The 18,676-nt window shown below is 48.1% G+C and overlaps 1 protein-coding gene across 1 annotated transcript in view; it reads left to right on the top strand.

Moving 5' to 3' along the window:
• LOC144108603 (multidrug resistance protein mrp-7-like) overlaps positions 1-16,484 on the top strand; it is a 103,465-nt gene extending 86,981 nt beyond the window's left edge. Inside the window, 1 exon segment of the mRNA XM_077641798.1 lies at positions 16,334-16,484. Within this exon segment, the coding sequence (XP_077497924.1) occupies positions 16,334-16,484 (151 nt within the window).
• Positions 16,485-18,676: the final 2,192 nt, after the last annotated feature.

The following is an 18,676-nucleotide window of genomic DNA, read 5'->3' as shown; positions in this document are numbered from 1 at the left end:
AGGGGAAGGAGGGGGGCTAGGGCTTTCACTTGGGCGCACAAACATACCACCGCACTTATGGTCTCGCCCCCCTCACGTGTTGAGTCCGAGGGAAAGAAGGTTGTCTTCGAGGTAGCGCATAGCGTCGGCTGTGGTAAGGCGCGCTCTGGCCCGCTGACAGTTCCCGCGGGTCACCGGCCTCCGCTCTCCATCCATCAACTGACACTCGCTCCTTAAGGTAAGGCGCGCTCTGGCCCGCTGACAGTTCCCGCGGGTCACCGGCCGGGAAAGTGGTCCCTTGTCCTGGGATGTGCTCGGGAGGCCTCCCCTGGAACCGCCACGGCAATTGGGGAGGATAAAGCCCGTTTCCCCGCGGCGGCGGCGGCGGGTCCGGTTGGGTCCGGTTGGGCTTAAACCCCTTCGTTCTGGTCGTCACTCTCAACGAGCATGGCTGGGTAATTGATGATGCCGCTGTCATCTGGGTCTCCGTCTACGCCGCGCCGTCGAACGCGGAACCTCGTAGCACACACAAGGAACGTCACACTCGCTCACCCTCCAGAAGAATGTTCTCCGAACATTTGAGTCCATGCAGCTCCCCTTGTCTTTCTGAATCGCCTCGCACAGTGCGTCCGACAAAACACTTTTCGCTGCACTCAACACCACTGCACAACACCATATGCCTCCGCTGTCATAACTGGCGTCTCCAGGGGCAGCACTGATCTTCTTTTACAGATAAACAAGAAACTCAGCACCCAAGCCTCTCCTTTCTAGTCCAAACTGGACGAAATAAATTTACAACAGTTACAAAGGAGCTCCCACTTCTAGCACGATCACGGCACAGACAAAAATATAGATAACGAAAGGAAGTAGGGCAGGTTGTGCATGCGCTCCGCATGCTCTCCTGTGAAGGTGTTACTTAATGACAGAAAGGTTTAACTACCAACTCCGATAACTTAACACATAAGCACATAGCAATGTTATGAGCTGCGGCATTACACAATTCTAACCAGTTCACAACTCCGCTCTGTTTACGCCATTAGTCCGACTTAGCTTTCCGATTTCGCAGCGGATATCGGCCTTCATGAGTCATACTAAGTAAGTCTGTGACCCTTTGTCTGCTTTGGGCCTCGCGAGGGCTCGTGGCAGGAGCCTCTCCTGGCGTTATCTGCGCGGCAACCTCGCGCGCTTCTTCTTCTAGCAATGCATGAAGTAAATCCGGTGGCATTCCGGCCGTCACCTCTGGCGCCTGCCGAAAAAATGCAGGAGAGGGCGTTTCTTGCGAACTATCTGCGCGCTCCGCTTCACTTCTGTCCCCATCAAAATCCGCGCTTTCCCTTTCCCCATTTCGTGAATACTGAACCGGTGCCGACTTGAGGCGATTTGCGTGTATCCTTATCAAGCGCCGGTTCACGTCTCGGACTCTGAAGTTTACCGGAGAAAGCTTCTCGACAACCTCGCACGGTCCTCTCCACTTCGTCTGGAACTTACGAGCTAGCCCAATCTGCCTTTGGCAGTTTTCAATGTACACGCTGTCCCCCACATCAAACGGCGCGTCTCTGGCACTGCGATCGTGCACCTCCTTCCTGCGCTTCGCCGCTTTCTTTAAGGCCTCCTTTGCGATGTCCCTCGCCACTTGCAATCGCGATTCTAGCTCAACCTTATAGTCGTCCAGTGAAGCGTATGGGACACGACGGGGGCACTCTGGCACTTCACTAGGCTGGTCCGGGTCTCGGCCGTAGAGAAGAAAGAATGGCGATTCGCCCGTGCTCTCGTGTGCTGCGGAATTGTAGGCAAACATTGCATACGGGAGCCACAAGTCCCAGTCCCGCTGGTAGCGCGAAACAAAATGCGACAGGAACCCGGCCACGGTTTGGTTCAGTCGCTCCACCGCGCCGTTGCAAGCCGGATGGTACGGTGTTGTCTGCTTCTTAGCGATCTTAAGCAGCTCGCAAACTCTCCTCATTAGCTGCGACACGAAGTTCGTTCCCCGATCTGTCAAGAGTTGCCTCGGGGGTCCATGTCGGAGCACGATCTGTTCGACAAATGCTCTTGCAACCGTGTCTGCCTTCTGATCTGGGAGTGCTACCGCTTCCGCGTATTTTGAAAGGTGATCGACAAATACTAAAATGTACTTGTTTCCGGAAGTGGTCGTGGGCAATGGGCCCATTATGTCCATACCTGTCCGCTCGAAGGGAGCCGAAACCTCAGGGAACGGCTGAATTGGAGCTGGTCTTCGTCCCTTGGGTGTTTTTCTTTCGACACAGGAATGACACTTCACACAGTAGTCTCTAACATCCTGTCGCATGCCACTCCAAAAGTACAAACGCTCCACACGCCTGCGTGTTTTCGCTACGCCAAAATGACCGGCGCATGGTGCATCGTGAAACGCGCGAAGAACCCTTTCTGTCCACGACCGAGGTATGACGACTCTCTCCCAAGCGGTTTTCTCTGGTCTCCCTTTCCTGGTTGGCCTCGTGCGCCGACACAGGGTGCCGTCTTTGCCAATGAAATAACCTAGCTGTTCGGGGTGAGACGGCGCGCCCTCTAAGCTTTCGATTATTCGCTTCAGGTCAGGATCTTTGCACTGCTCTGTGCGTAATTCGGCGGGGTCGACTACGGGGACAAACTCATCTATAGCTGCCACGGCAGCTGTGCGGCTGAATGCATCAGCATTCAGATGTGTCTTTCCTGACTTGTGCTCAACTTCAAAGCAGTATTCCTGCAGGTGTAGATTCCATCTAGCGAGTCGCGAGCTAGGGTCCCTGACACTCATCACCCATTTCAGAGGATGGCAGTCTGTGACTAGCTTGAATTTGCGGCCGTAAAGGTAGCATCTGAAGTGCTTTACTGCCCAGACCACGGCGAGGCACTCTCTTTCCGTAGCTCCGTACTTTTGCTCTGTGGGGCTCAGCTGTCGGCTAGCAAAAGCAATGGGATGTTCTTTGCCCTCGATAACCTGAGATAGCACGGCACCAACTGCGAACTTTGACGCATCTGTGGCCATAACGAAGGGCAAATTAAAATCCGGGTGGCGCAACAGCGGTGCACTCATTAGCTTCCTTTTCAGGGCCCCAAAAGCATCCTCCGCGTTTTCGTCCCAGCGAAAGGCGACATTTTTGGCTGTTAAGGCGGTGAGCGGCTTAGCGAGCTTGGCGAACTCCTCTATGTGCCTTCGGTAGTAACCGATCAGGCCGAGAAACTGCCGGACCTGGCGGACGCTAGTCGGGGATGGAAAATCCGAGACACACCTTAGTTTCTCAGGGTCCGGTCGCACGCCGTCAGCTGAAACAACGTGCCCGAGGTATTTCACCTCGTTTTTGAGGAATTGGCACTTAGAGGGCTTCAGCTTGAGACCCGCTCCTCTTAGTCGCACCAAAACCTGCTCAATATCGCGCAAATGGTTCTCAAAACTGTCACTGTATATGATTATGTCATCCATATACACGAAGCACAGCCTCCCCAGAAGACCTGCCAGGATAACATCAGCGGTTCTCTGCCAGACAGCAGGGCTGTTGGCCAGACCCATCGGCATTCTTTTCCATTCATAGTGCCCTGAGGGCGTGTTGAATGCCGTTTTCTCGGCATCTGCCGGATCCATTGCTATCTGCCAGAATCCCGCCGCCATGTCCACTACCGTGAAGTACCTGGCAGAGCCCAGCTGAGAAAGCGTCTCCTGTATATTGGGGATGGGGTATGGATCGATGCGAGTTACGGCATTTAGTTTGCGGTAGTCCACTACCAATCGATACGAGCCATCTGGCTTTTCCACCAATAGTGCTGGTGCTCCCCAGGGTGACTTTGAGTGTTCGACAATGCCGCGATCAATCAGGTCCTGCACCTGCCGCTCCATCTTCTCACGTGGGGGTAAGGAATCCTGTACGCACGCTGGTAAACGGGCGATGAAGTGCCGGTTTCTATCCTGTGCTTTATAACGCCACAGCAGCCCAAATCCAGGTTGGACGCGGCGAATACCTCCGAGTAGTCGTTCAGCAAACCAGCCAGAGCCTCCCTCTCCCTGGATTTTAAGTGAGAAAGATCGAACGACACCTTTGGAGCAGCCCAAGGACTAGCATGCTCTACAGTTGCGAGTACCGTATCGGTGGGCTCACGTTTCTCTATCGCAGAGGTGAAGAAAGCCAATTTTTTGTTCTTGGGAAGGCTCAGTGGCTGCTGGCTACAGTTAACCACCCGTAGGGGCACTCTGTGGGCGTCATTAACTGTCACGAGGCACGCGGCTGCCTTCAGGCCATTGCTGAGAGAGTCGACCGGCTCAAGCACTCCCACGGCGCCGCTCTCTACATCTGAAGGCACAAACGCGTACAAAATGTGCTCCGACCAAGCAAGGACGACCGCCTCATCGACCAGCCTGACGGCAACCCGCGAATATACCTTCTCCAATGATCCCACTGTTTGGCGGGTGTCAATATCGGTAATGCGAATCTCAGCCCCTCTCCTGTTCAAAAACGGAACTTTTGAGCCGCCCGCATTAACCTCTTCCTCAGAGAATGAGACTACTACCTTCCCTTTTCTCAAAAAATCCTGCCCTAATATACCTGACACTCCGTTTGGCAGAGACACCGTGTCCGGGCATACGTAGCCGGGGTGCTCCAATGCAATGCCGCCGAGAGAGAAGTGTAACCGGTAGAGTCCACTTATGCCAAGAGGATCCCCCGTTATGCCTACAAATTTGGTTGCCATACCACCAGACGCTTCCAACACCTCGCGGTCCCCCTTCCTTCGAAGCGTGTTAAAACTGCTCTCCTTAAGCAATGTCACCTTTGACCCCGTATCTATCAACAATTCCATGCAACAACCATTTAACTTGCAACGCACAACAGGGCATGCCTCGTCGGCCACACAAACTACCACCACCTCATCATCCACTGCACCTTCCCCACGCTCCTCAGGCTGGGGAGGACTATCTAGTTTTTTGTCTCGGTATCTGGAGCCCCGCTGTAGGCTTGCTTAGGGCGTGTCTCGCCTGCTTCTCTTTGTGGCTCCCCACGGCGCACGTTTTGGCAGAACCTGGCGATGTGTCCGCGACCCTGGCAAGCGAAGCATACGATTTCTTCAAAATCTCGCATACCGTGCCTGTAGCTTTGTGGCGGTCTCCGGTTTCCAGCGAATGGGCGCTGTTGAGCGCGCGCTTCAACCTGGCGTTCCACCTGCTGAGATAGCAGCTGTTCTAAGCGATCTAACCGCTCTGTCAAGAGAGCAACCTCAGGGTTGAGCACCGCTCTCTCTATGACGCGTACTCTCGCTGCGGCTGTCGTTAACGCCTCATTTTGTTCCTCATCCAATGCGGCCTCCACGGCTTGGTCGAAATTGCTCGGCTTGCGCGAGAGCACGAACAGGCGCACGGGCTCTTGCAGACCAGCCACGAACAAAGCGGTCATTTCCTCTTTAAGTATATCCTCCGCGTATTTCTTCTTTAGCTGGTCTCCTTCCTCCTCCCTGCTTAACGTATCGCGCGCTAAGCGCTGAAGCCGCGACGCAAACGTTCGCACGTCCTCCCCTACCATCTTTCCGGCGTCACGGAACCTCTGTACCCGCACGTGACGTGGTTCAGTGTCGAAATGCTAAAACGCGAGCTTCTTAAATTCCGCAAATGATTTTGTGGATTTTACTTTTTCGTCTCGCCATGCAAAATCATGAGCAGCTCCTGCCATCTTACACCTCGCCATTCCCAGCATTTGAGCATCAGACCATCCCCCCATTTTCCCAATCTCTTCTAGCATGGAAAAGAAATCGCAGATTGGAACCCCTGTCTTATCTCCCGTAAACGTCGGAATGACGCTTCCTAATGCCAGCATGCTTGCTCCGAGCGACGGCTGTGGAGTGGGAGCTCCATCAGATAAAGACTTTTTTTTTCAAGCCCTCCGGTGCCTCAAGCCTCTCAAATGGGGGTAAAAGTCCCACAATCAGTCCCGTGATTCCCTTTTGATTACAATTTTGAAGTCATGAATGTCGCAGCATTCAGAGGACATTTGCTTTTGAGACCCCACTTCTGACACCAGTGTGATGACCGCCCATAATGCGCAAGGTCCACACGGGACGGAGAGGCAAAGAAACACCCTATGGCTCAGTTTAAACAAACAGATATATTCAATAATTACACATGATTAAGATTATACATCAGAGGCTGGGGCGTCCGAGCTTACGTGCCGACGACTTCATGGGGACGATGGAGCGGCTCCGGAGTTGAGCTCGAACGGTTGCTGGCAGAAGCTGCACGCCGTCGGGCTTCGGCGCTGAAGGCCCCCTTGGCGAACGATGTCCTGAGCGTGCCTCTTCCGTACTGCTTGTCGATTTTTATATCCTCTTCTCCACACTCCCTAGGGTGAGGACGCCCACGCCGGAGGGGAAGGAAGGGGGCTAGGGCTTTCACTTGGGCGCACAAACATACCATAGTCTCGCCCCCCTCACGTGTTGAGTCCGAGGGAAAGAAGGTTGTCTTCGAGGTAGCGCATAGCGTCGGCTGTGGTAAGGCGCGCTCTGGCCCGCTGACAGTTCCCGCGGGTCACCGGCCTCCGCTCTCCATCCATCAACTGACACTCGCTCCTCAAGGTAAGGCGCGCTCTGGCCCGCTGACAGTTCCCGCGGGTCACCGGCCGGGAAAGTGGTCCCTTGTCCTGGGATGTGCTCGGGAGGCCTCCCCTGGAACCGCCACGGCAATTGGGGAGGATAAAGCCCGTTTCCCCGCGGCGGCGGCGGCGGGTCCGGTTGGGTCCGGTTGGGCTTAAACCCCTTCGTTCTGGTCGTCACTCTCAACGAGCATGGCTGGGTAATTGATGATGCCGCTGTCATCTGGGTCTCCGTCTACGCCGCGCCGTCGAACGCGGAACCTCGTAGCACACACAAGGAACGTCACAGATAGATAGATAGATAGATAGATAGATAGATAGATAGATAGATAGATAGATAGATAGATAGATAGATAGATAGATAGATAGATAGATAGATAGATAGATAGATAGATAGATAGATAGATAGATAGATAGATAGATAGATAGATAGATAGATAGATAGATAGATAGATAGATAGATAGATAGATAGATAGATAGATAGATAGATAGATAGATAGATAGATAGGTAGGTAGGTAGGTAGGTAGGTAGGTAGGTAGGTAGGTAGGTAGGTAGGTAGGTAGGTAGGTAGGTAGGTAGGTAGATAGATAGATAGATAGATAGATAGATAGATAGATAGATAGATAGATAGATAGATAGATAGATAGATAGATAGATAGATAGATAGATAGATAGATAGATAGATAGATAGATAGATAGATAGATAGATAGATAGATAGATAGATAGACAGACAGACAGACAGACAGACAGACAGACAGACAGACAGACAGACAGACAGACAGACAGACAGACAGATAGACAGATAGATAGACAGATAGATAGATAGATAGATAGATAGATAGATAGATAGATAGATAGATAGATAGATAGATAGATAGATAGATAGATAGATAGATAGATAGATAGATAGATAGATAGATAGATAGATAGATAGATAGATAGATAGATAGATAGATAGATAGATAGATAGATAGATAGATAGATAGATAGATAGATAGATAGATAGATAGATAGATAGATAGATAGATAGATAGATAGATAGATAGATAGATAGATAGATAGATAGATAGATAGATAGATAGATAGATAGATAGATAGATAGATAGATAGATAGATAGATAGATAGATAGATAGATAGATAGATAGATAGATAGATAGATAGATAGATAGATAGATAGATAGATAGATAGATAGATAGATAGATAGATAGATAGATAGATAGATAGATAGATAGATAGATAGATAGATAGATAGATAGATAGATAGATAGATAGATAGATAGATAGATAGATAGATAGATAGATAGATAGATAGATAGATAGATAGATAGATAGATAGATAGATAGATAGATAGATAGATAGATAGATAGATAGATAGATAGATAGATAGATAGATAGATAGATAGATAGATAGATAGATAGATAGATAGATAGATAGATAGATAGATAGATAGATAGATAGATAGATAGATAGATAGATAGATAGATAGATAGATAGATAGATAGATAGATAGATAGATAGATAGATAGATAGATAGATAGATAGATAGATAGATAGATAGATAGATAGATAGATAGATAGATAGATAGATAGATAGATAGATAAAGAGGAGGAGGGAAGGGCAGGGATGTTAACCAGAAAGGGGTTCTGGTTGGCTACCCTGCGCTGGGGAAGAGGGATTAGGGGACTAAAAGGAGGAAGAAAGAAGGGAAAAAAGGCATAGCACACACACACGCACAACGCTGTCACAATTTCTCACTCAATCCAGTCGCTCTCAAGTAGGCAAAGAGTGCCTTGTATGCCTTGAGGGCAGTCGACTGCTGTGGCCACGGACCGAGGATCTTTTGCTCTGTTAATGGGCGAGGATCGAGGTGGTCCAGGGCACAACACAGTGTATGTCTTGCACTCACAGAGAAGATGAGCGATGGCCTCCTCACAATCACAGCTCTCACAGGCAGGGCTGTCGGTCATCCCCATCCGGAAAGCATAGTAATTGGTAAATGCAACACCGATCCATAAACGGCATAACAGTGTCGCGTCGCGACGTTCTAAGTTACGTGGAAGACGAAGGCGCAGTTCAGGGTCCAGTGCCTTGAGGCGGAGGTTGCAAAACTCTCCCGTGTTCCACGCTGAAAGTGTGAGCTCCAGTGCCAAACGGCGAAGCCCACACGCAGCGTCAGGTCTCGATGTTGGGATCCTCGCTGGAAGTCCGTCGTGAGCAGAACGCTCAGCCGCATCGGCCTGGTGATTACCGTTAATACCACTGTGTCCTGGCAGCCACTGAAAAATGATGTCATGACCTTTGGAAACGGTGCCGTGGTCAGTAGACGGATCTCAGCAACAAGTTGCTCCTGCGACTCGCGGCGTAGCACAGCTTGCAGGGCTTGAAGGGCTGCTTTAGAGTCGGTGAAAACCGTCCAGTCATGTGGAGGTTCTTGACTGATGAACTCTACCGCAGCCCGTAAGGCTGCGAGTTCCGCACCAGTTGAAGATGCTGGATAGGTCGTCTTCACTTTCATGAACATGGATCTGGCCGGTATCACCACCGACCCCGCAGAACTGGTCGAGTGAACTGACCCATCTGTGTAAGTATGTATGCGGTGACTGTGGTAAGAATTCAGGTGATTCGATGTCAGTTGTTTGAGAGCGGGCAGTGATACACCAGCTTTCTTTGTAATGCCAGGATTATAGAGGTGAACCCGAGGTTCCTGAAGACTCCATAAGGGTGAGCACGGTCTTGACGCATGGGTGAACAGCGATTGAAGATGTGCGCGATGGGCTTCAATGACTTTGGCGAATGCAGTACGCGGCCTAATTATTGGGAGTGTTGCGAGGTGATGAAAGGGAACCCGTGTGAGGTGCCGAATATGTGTTCTCATGGTGTCAACAGCAATGTATGTTGTAACAGGATGTTCCCGGCAACACGAACAGTTGCTGCTGTTGATGCACATTTAGGCAGTCCAAGACATATACGGATAGCTTGCGCTTGCACACTTTGAAGAGAGTTGATATTTGTTTTTCTAATGGAACTGAATATCTGAAGACTGTACCGCATGTAGCCCAGAAATAGGGAACGGTACAGTTGTAGCATCGAGCGCACTGATGCGCCCCAGGACTTTCCCCCGAGGAAGGAGAGGACGTGGACAATCGAAATTAGTCTCTTTCTCATGTCGTAGATATGTGGACTCCACGAGAGGTTCCTGTCGATGACAACACCAAGAATCTGTGGCTTCTCTCATATGGAATGGCTTCGCCATTGATGCGAATGGTGTAACGCGACATTATTTTGCGTGTGAACGCCACAAGTGAACACTTTTCGGTCGAAATGTTCAGGCCCTCTAAGCGAAGATAAGGTGTCAATATCGATGCCGCTTTTTGAAGTCTTGCACGAACTTGAGGACGGGTCACCCCTGATGCCCAAATACAGATGCCGTCTGCATATAACGAGATCTGAGCAGATTGTGGCAATACGTCGACCAGGCCGATAAGAGCAAGGTTGAAGAGAACTGGGCTCAGCACTCCACCCTGAGGGACTCCGCGCGAATTTCGGTGTAAGGACGTTGGTCCGTCCGCAGTCAGGACAAAAAACGACCTCTCTGATAAAAAGCTGCGTATCCAGCTGAACGTGCGGCCTCCGATCTCAGCAGCTTCCATTGCCTCCAAAATAGCGTGATGGGTTACGTTGTCGTACGCGCACTTGATATCCAAAAACAATGCCACGGTCAGTCTTTTCAAACTTTTGCTGTGGTACACCGACGTTACAAGGTCAACCACGTTGTCGATAGAAGAGCGGCCCCGTCGGAACCCAGACATGAAGGTTGGATAAATCTGATATCGCTCCAAGTACCATTCCACGCGTGTGAGCAGCATTCTTTCCATGACTTTGCCGACGCAGCTGGCGAGTGCAATTGGACGGTATGATGAAAGGTCGAGCGGTGATTTCCCCGGCTTAAGAAGTGGAACCAGACGACTGGTCTTCCATGCATGAGGAAATATGCCAGCAGTCCATGAATTGTTATAAGTATCCAAATGAGCCCGTGGAGCTTCTTGGCCAAAGTTGGCAAGTGCGGAGTACGTCACACCATCGGGCCCTGGTGATGATGTCCTTCTACAGCAAGCCAGCGCAGCATCAAGTTCTTCCATGGAGAATAGTGCATCCATCCGAGAATCTCGTGAGGGTGGAACATTGTTGCAGTGCAGCGTTGCGCCTGGATTCGGAGGGCCTGTTATTCTTGCGCAGAAATCTTCGGCTACCTCAACCCTCAATCACACTGCGCCTTTGGTGGAGCGCTACGGATTTGAACGAGTAGCGCTGCTGAGGGTACTTGCGAAGACCCCGAATTACACTCCAAACGCGTGACAAAGGCTTCCGTGGTTCAAGTGTTTGGCAAAACGTCCTCCACCGTTGTGTTTTCAGTGCCTGAGTTCTGCGCAGAATCTTCTTCTGTATGCGCCTAGCATCTCTTAGGTCTAGGCGCGACTTTGTGCGTCGGTATCTGCGCTCTGCCCTGCGCCGTTGTGATCGCAGTCGCTGCAATTCGAAGTCAAAATCGGTGTAGTTAGCGACAGGGTTAAAGGGGCAGGTGGCGTGTTCTATGGCCTCCTTATTTTTTTGTTCAAGACCGGTAGAGAAGCCCTCTGCGCAAGCAGCCTCCATAAGTAATTTAAAAACTGTTCAATCAATGCGCTGCCTACACATTGCTGGGGAAAATATGGAATGGCCGGTAATAATCAGATAGGTTGGGATATGGTCGCTGCCATGGGTTTCTACATCCGGAAACCACCGGACGCTGTTGTTAAGGCATTTTGAAATGAAAGTCAAGTCCAAGCAGCTGCTATAATTCACCCTCGTATATAGGTCGGGCTTCCGTCATTCAGGCACTGGATGTCATGGTCAGAGGCGAAGGACACAAGCTGTCTTCCCCTAACGTCCATCCTAACGCCTCCCCACATGGTGTGATGAGCATTGAAGTCACCCATAATAACCCACGGAGCAGGACCAATATCAGAAAATCAATTAGGGTTTCTGGCCGAAAAGAAATGATGATGCTGCTGTCATATACATGTGTTCGGTTGCTCCTGTGTATTAACGAGGTTGAATTGTCATTGTTTTTCTTTTTGTTTTTTGGGGCCTAACATATATATTTCCTCGTTCCAAGCAATAAAGTTTTTCTTGCAAGTTAACGCCCTTCCTCTAGTGTATCTCTTTTTGTCCCTATCAAAAGTATGCGGAGTTCTTTTTGAAATGCTGTACAACATACGGCAAAAGTGGGAGAATGTTTGCACTTTCATTATGCACCGTACTACGTGTGGAGCGTTTGCTACGAACTACTTTTCATAGACTTGTAACCACCAATTTATAACTTTCCACTTAGGTGTGTACAAGCTACCCGACAGCGAATTGCTTAACGGGGATGTTGTAATTGGGCCATTTCACCTAAATGGCAACAGTTTTTCATGTTCACATCCTGCAAGACTTGTAGGCATATGATTTTGCTGTTTAACCAGAAGCAAGTCCTGAAAATTGTAATTATATATATGATTCTGTTGATGAGTGCTCTATGCATATCCACTGATAGGCAGTGCGACGATTCCCCTAGGCAGCAGACGCCAGAGACACCGCAGGCTCCCCCTCCCTTTCTTATGAAGCCTGCTGCACGGCACTGGGGACGAGCCGTGTCTTGCTTACGCCTCTACAGTACGTAGCAGATAACAGATTTCCGGACCCGGGTAGACCGACGAAGCTGGGGGTGCAAAGAGGCCGCACTCGACTGCTGTTGCCGCTCCGAGGCTGTTGTATATGGCTCGGTGTTTAATGAGTAGTGAGGTGGAGACAGCTGTTCCGTGTCCGTTGTCGCTGCTGGTGCAGGAGGAGGATCTTCGTCGTCTGAGAGAACGCCGGGCGTCCTTCGCTGTCGCAAGTGGTCCACATGCTTGTTCCACAGCGTTCCGTCTTCGAGTTCTATTTGAAGTGACGAAGAACATGTGGGATGGCGAACATTTCCGGCAATCCAAGCTGGGCCTGGTCGGAAGTTTCAAACAAAGACGGGCTCGCCGGACGAAGGAAAACAGCTTTCGCGTGCGTTACTGTCGCAGCGCATCTTTTGCTTCAATTGCTTGAAGTCCACGTGTGCCCTTAGGCCGGGATGCATTCGCTGAATGGGCGTTTGCAGCTACCTGCCCATGAGGAGCTCAGCGGGAGGGGACCCAGTAAACGCTTGCGGCGTTGTTCTGTAGGAAAGCAGGATCCTGTCGATGTTCGTTTGGAAATCTCCAGGCGCCGCCTTCTTGAGTTTCCCCTTAATTGTTTGCACTACGTGTTCCGCTGCTCCGTTCTATGCTGGGTGGTATGGCGGGATCAGGATTCGCCGAATGCCGTTCTTGCTCAGGAAATCAGCGCACTTCTCGCTGGTGAATGCGGTGCCGTTGTCAGAGACAATGATGTCTGGAATGTCTGGAATGCCATGTGTGGAAAATATGGTTCGCAGGCATCGAATTTTGGCGTCCGCTGAAGGTGCGTGGAAGGGAACCACGTCTATACCCATTTAGGATAGGCATCGTCTAGGACAAAAAAGTAGTGTCCTTGAAATGGACCACCAAAGTCAATATGCACTCTAGACCATGGTTTCTTTGCAAACGGCCATAGATTAGACTGTGCTTTTCGTCAAATTCTCTGGTGTTCTTGACAGATTTTGCAAAGTTGCACTTTCTGTGCGATGCTACTGTCTAGTCCTTCTCACCAAATGTGGCTCCGTGCGACTCATTTCTTCTTTTCCACACCCAGGTGAGTTTCATGAAGGGAATCAAGAACTTCTGCTTGTAATTCTTTAGGAACGACAACTCGTCTTCTCCGCAGAACGCAGTTCACATGAACACTAAACTCTGCACTGTTCTTCTGAAACAGTGTCCAATCACTTCCTCTTGGCAGCTCTACATCAGTAAGCAGCGCCAGTCGTAGGCATGACATAACAGGATCACGGTCTGTAGGTTTAGGTTTGGCGATGGCGGATGGTGAAAGAAGTCGAGGATATGTGCTTTCAAGCATGAAGATATCAGCAGGCTTGGGTATTGTGCCTGGCTCTGTAGGAAGCGGTAGTCGGCTCAGCGCGTCGCCGTTGCTGATGCTGGAGCCAGGGCGGCACACAAGTGTATACTTGTACGCTGACAGGGTAATTGCCCAGCGCATTATTCAATTTGATGATATGCCGAGAATAGGCTTGTCCTGTCCGAGAAGTCCCAGAAGTGGTTTGTGATCAGTCACCACTTCAAAATCTTGGCCCCAGAGATACTTATGCAACTTCGATACGCCAAAAATTAAGGCAAGGGCTTCTTTGTCCAGCTGACTGTAATTATTTTCTGCTGGAAGATGGCTTCTCGATGCGAAGGCAGTGGGACATTCCCCTCTTTCATCTCGGTGTGCGAGAACAGCTCCGATTCCATGCGGTAAAGCGTCGCAACTGAGAACGATTTGCTTGGAAGAATCGAAATGGTGTAGTACCGGCGCAGAAGTCAGGAGAGCTTTACTTTCTCTGAAAGCTTGTTCCTCTACGCTTGTCCACTTCCATGGAGTTTCTCTTGTAAATAGCAGATTCAAGGGCTGGAGAACTGTCAAAAGGTTAGGCAGAAAACGCCTGTAGAAATTAGAGTCCAAGGTAGCTTTGAAGTTGCTTGACGTCCTTGGGACATGGAGCATTCACGAGAGCTTCTATTTTATTTGGTCTTGGCCTCAGTCCGTCCGCGTTTATGACATGACAGGTACTCAACTTCTGTCGCAAGAAATGAACACTTCTCTAGCTTGAGGCCTGCTTCCTGCAGACGCTGTAGTACTCTGGCTACGTTACTCAAGTAATCTGCGTCGTCGAATCCCGTTACCAAGATGTCATCAAAGTACACCTTGACATGGCGCATGTCTTGTAGCAAATTTTCCATTTCTCCTTGGAATATGGCCGGCGCTGAAGTTACTCCGAAAGGTAGTCTGGTGTACTGGAAGAGGCCCTGAGGCGTATTGATGGTCACTAGCCTCTGTCAGCTCGTATCAAATTCTACCTGATGGTAAGCGTCTTTCAGATTCAGCCTCGTAAACTTTTTGCCACCTGAAAGTTTTGCCCAGAGATCCTCGACTCGCGGTACGGGATATTTTTCCAGCACTGTGGCACCGTTAATTGTAACCTTGAAGTCGCCACGTGTGCACACGTGGCCGTATTGCTTGAGCACAGGAACAATTGGGGCTGCCCACTCAGACGTTCTGACGGGTGTAAGTACCCCTTCTCCTTGCATTCTTTGCAATTTTTCTGCAGCTTTGTCTTGCAATGTAAAAGGAATCGTTTGTGGTTTGAAGAATTTTTGAGGTGAATCTTCCTTGACAATTTTGACTTTCAAAGTTTTGAATCATCCTAGTCCGTCTGAAAATACTTCTTTGTAGCAAGTCAGCAGCTCGTCAACGCTCGGCAGTGAGTCAACGGATCTAACGTCATTTAGGTCGAGCTGAAGCGCACTTATCCAGTTTCTTCCGAGAAGGGTTGGACACTGGTCCGGAGCTACAAACAAAGGCAGTGTTGCCTCTCTTCGTCTGAACTGGACTGAAATGGTAACCCTGCCCCTAACGGGTGTCAGTCTACCGCAATAACTCTTCTGAATTACGTCTGATGGGTCTACTGAGAGCTCGGGAAACCGCTGTTGGAATGCGCTCTCCCCTATTACAGAGACACTGGCCCCCGTGTCTAAGAGGCCTAAGAGGCCTGCCTGCGACTTGCAAAACTGCTACAAATAGAGGAATTGTTTTCTCGCTGTTCATCAGCCACGTCTCGTAGACCTGTGACTGGATTTCAGGAAGATTTCTACTGTCCTCAAGGCTGTGAACTGGCTGCTTTGTTTGCCTTCGCACACTGTGCTTCCTTAACACGTTCTTTTCCTTCATGTCGGCAGCCTTTAAGCGGCATACTCATGACGATTCCCCAAGGCAGCATACGCCAAGAACACCACAGGCGCCTTCTCAGCGTCCCCCAGCTGCACGGGGAAAAAGTGAGAGGGAAAAGATAATGAACGCTCCTTCGCTTTTCTAGGAGAGGGGCAAGTCTGACTCCCGCCAGCAACGTTTACTGTCGGTTTACGAGGCGCTCTTCCCGCGCCCTCTTTAGGGCACGTCGGTGACCGTTTGGGTATTCTCTTGTAAGCTCACCCTCTTACAATACTATAACAGGCAGCGCCAACGACCGCGCTTGAAGCTGGAACTTCCGTTTCGTAGAACGTAGAACAGGATAAGTTTATGAATTTGTTTTAGTTGAAAGCAGCGCATCAGTTTTAGATTTATATTGCCCCCATTACAGCAACCAAATCACTCAGATGTTTTCAATTACATGCCGAAGAATAAGTGTGTGCAAGAAAATGTGCTGCACCCATCCTTAGCAGGGCTGCTAAGGGCGTGCCATTAAAATGTAATTAATCCGTGTAGCTGTGGACTTTTCTGATAACCGTAATTTTCTGTGGGTTACGAAAATATATTCCACGCAAGTTGCTTCATCAACTACAGATGCAAAAATAAGAAGGCAATTTGATTTCCGTTTCATGTCTTTTGGTGCATGTTTTTTTTAGTTATTTTTGCTCTGCAAGACGAAATTGAATTTTTTTCAGAGGAATATCATTATTACCGAGACACCCACTGCATTTTCCCAAATGCTGGAAGAATAAGGAATGAATTTAACGACAATTTTCTTTCATTTTTTATTATGTTGGTTGACATGTGAGTTGTTTTTATGTTGTTACGCAGGATTCTGGTGATGGAAGACGGCCGAGTTCGAGAGTTTGATGCAGTATCCAAGCTGCTTTCCAATACGTCGTCGGCCTTTCACAGAATGGCAGTCGAAGCTGGCCTTAATTCCACTCAGAATATGGATGAACTCATGACTGCTAACTTGTGATCTTGTAATACTCGCATGGCATTAGATATGTGAATTTTTTCATTAGATGAAGTTAATGAGGAGCGAGAACTTCTTGTCAGGAATTTCAGCACAGCCAGCTGCTCATTTTTGTGTCTTCTTAGAGTATCTTCGCTCGTGTGTCGTCGGGCTTAGGAGAATGCCATCAGTGTGATCATGCAGGAACTAAAATTTATTATTGTCGAATTAATCATATATTCACGATTTGCAAGACCCGGACAAGTTATTTAGCCATTAGTTTGTTTCATGAACAACAGAACTTCATTTCAGCTGAAAGTATTTGAGTTGAATTGTATTTTATTTCAGAACATTTATACAAAGCATGTTTAAAACAACAACTGGATCACTAGCTAAAAGCTTGTTTGGATCCATGCAGATCAAATCTAGTGAAACTAGCCAACAAAGGTATAAACTAAACGAATATGTATCTACATACAAATACAAAGTCTCTACACAATCCACCATACAAATAAAAACAAACTGCAGAGAAAGTACGCTGTCATAACTCTGATTTATAATATTTTTAACAGGAGCGGAAAATTACTGCTTTACTTCACACCATCAATAACAGCATTCCACAGCTTTGTCCCAACATGAGCTATGGTCCTTTCTCTGTAGACATTTTTCGTCTTCGAAAGAAGGAAATTTCAATGTGCAGCGTTATGGGTGCGATGTGATGGCAAAGCGAAAATGGATGAGTGTAACAAGTAATCGTCCACAAGACATGCTTGTACCGTCAGTTTTGTTTTGTATTCAGTAAATAATTTTAGTTGTAGAATATTCATGTGCTTAAAAAGATGGGCAGTGTGCGCGTTGTAGTTCGACTGTATGATAAACGGAATTGCCCTTTTTTGCAAAATCCTGAGCGGCTTCAAATAAGACTGGTAGATGTGACCCCAGGATTCAACGCGATATGACAACTAGCTTCGAAAAATGGCAAAATAAATATTGCTAGAGCGTATTTGTCAAAGTACTCGCGGGATTTATACAGTGCCAACTTTTCCAAACTTTTCAAAAAGTGCCTGATTGTGCGCCTTCCAGTGCAAGTTATCGTCCAAAATTACTCCGAGATATGTCGCCTTATTGACCGGTTACATAGGATTACCCAGATATTGCATTGTAGGCAAATTTTAAGGAATTATTTTTCTTGGGCTCTTAAATATATTGTATTTTGTTTTGTTAAAGTTTACAACGAGTATGTTGGAGGTAAACCAATTACACATTTCCCAAACACGATTAGCAGTTCTAGTTAGTTCAGATGCACACTCATGTGCACATAAGAGAACTGTGTCGTTAGCATGCATGAAAACAGAGAACTGTTTGGTGAACTATGGTAGGTCATTGATATACAATGAGAAAATAATCAGACCAAGGCCTGAACCCTGAGGCACGCCCACAGAAAGTGCTTCAAAATCACAACTTTTTCCACCTAGTTGGCGCCTGTTATTAGCATAACTTCTGAAGAATTCTATGCTAATCGCTCTAAATCCATAATGCATTACCTTCCTCAGTAAAATATCATGATCGACTGCATCAAATGCTTTCTTGGTATGCAAAAAATACCCTAGGGCTCTTTATTACCATTGAAAAAAGTGGATTGTTTTGTTATTCGGTGCCTCTGAAATTCAGTACAGCTTATAGTAACATGTAGCTTAACATACTTCTGTTTTCAACCTAACAGCGGTACCACTAATGTTTAATTCCAGTATAAGATATTCAAGGTATTGGAATTTATATTTTTGTAACATCAACCACGACATGAATTACCCTGCGGCATTTCTAAAAGCTCGTCCCAATTGGCAATCTTCTGCGCTGACGATGCACATAGCATTTTGCATTATTTACTTATTTACTGAAATGCACCTGCAGGGCCATGGAGGCATGTTTGCAGAGGCGATGCGCAAGGCAATAAATATTACAAATGCCATAGTCAAACGATGATATATTCGAACAGCACACGGAACAGCCTAATACATAAGAAAACAAGAGAAACATGGACACAGTGGCGTACATTCGTTATGACAATATTAAGATAAAATCAAATTAAAAGGGGGCCTGCGGAGCTGTCAAGCTGGCTTTTCGGTAGCTTTTTCTGCATACCTGCTGCATCATGTAAGATGATGTGAAATAAATTATTATTATTATTATTATTATTATTATTATTATTATTATTA

The sequence above is a fragment of the Amblyomma americanum genome, chromosome 10, assembly GCF_052857255.1.
Source record: "Amblyomma americanum isolate KBUSLIRL-KWMA chromosome 10, ASM5285725v1, whole genome shotgun sequence".
In the NCBI taxonomy this organism is placed as follows: Eukaryota; Metazoa; Arthropoda; class Arachnida; order Ixodida; family Ixodidae; genus Amblyomma; species Amblyomma americanum.
This window is presented reverse-complemented; position numbering and strand designations above follow the sequence as displayed.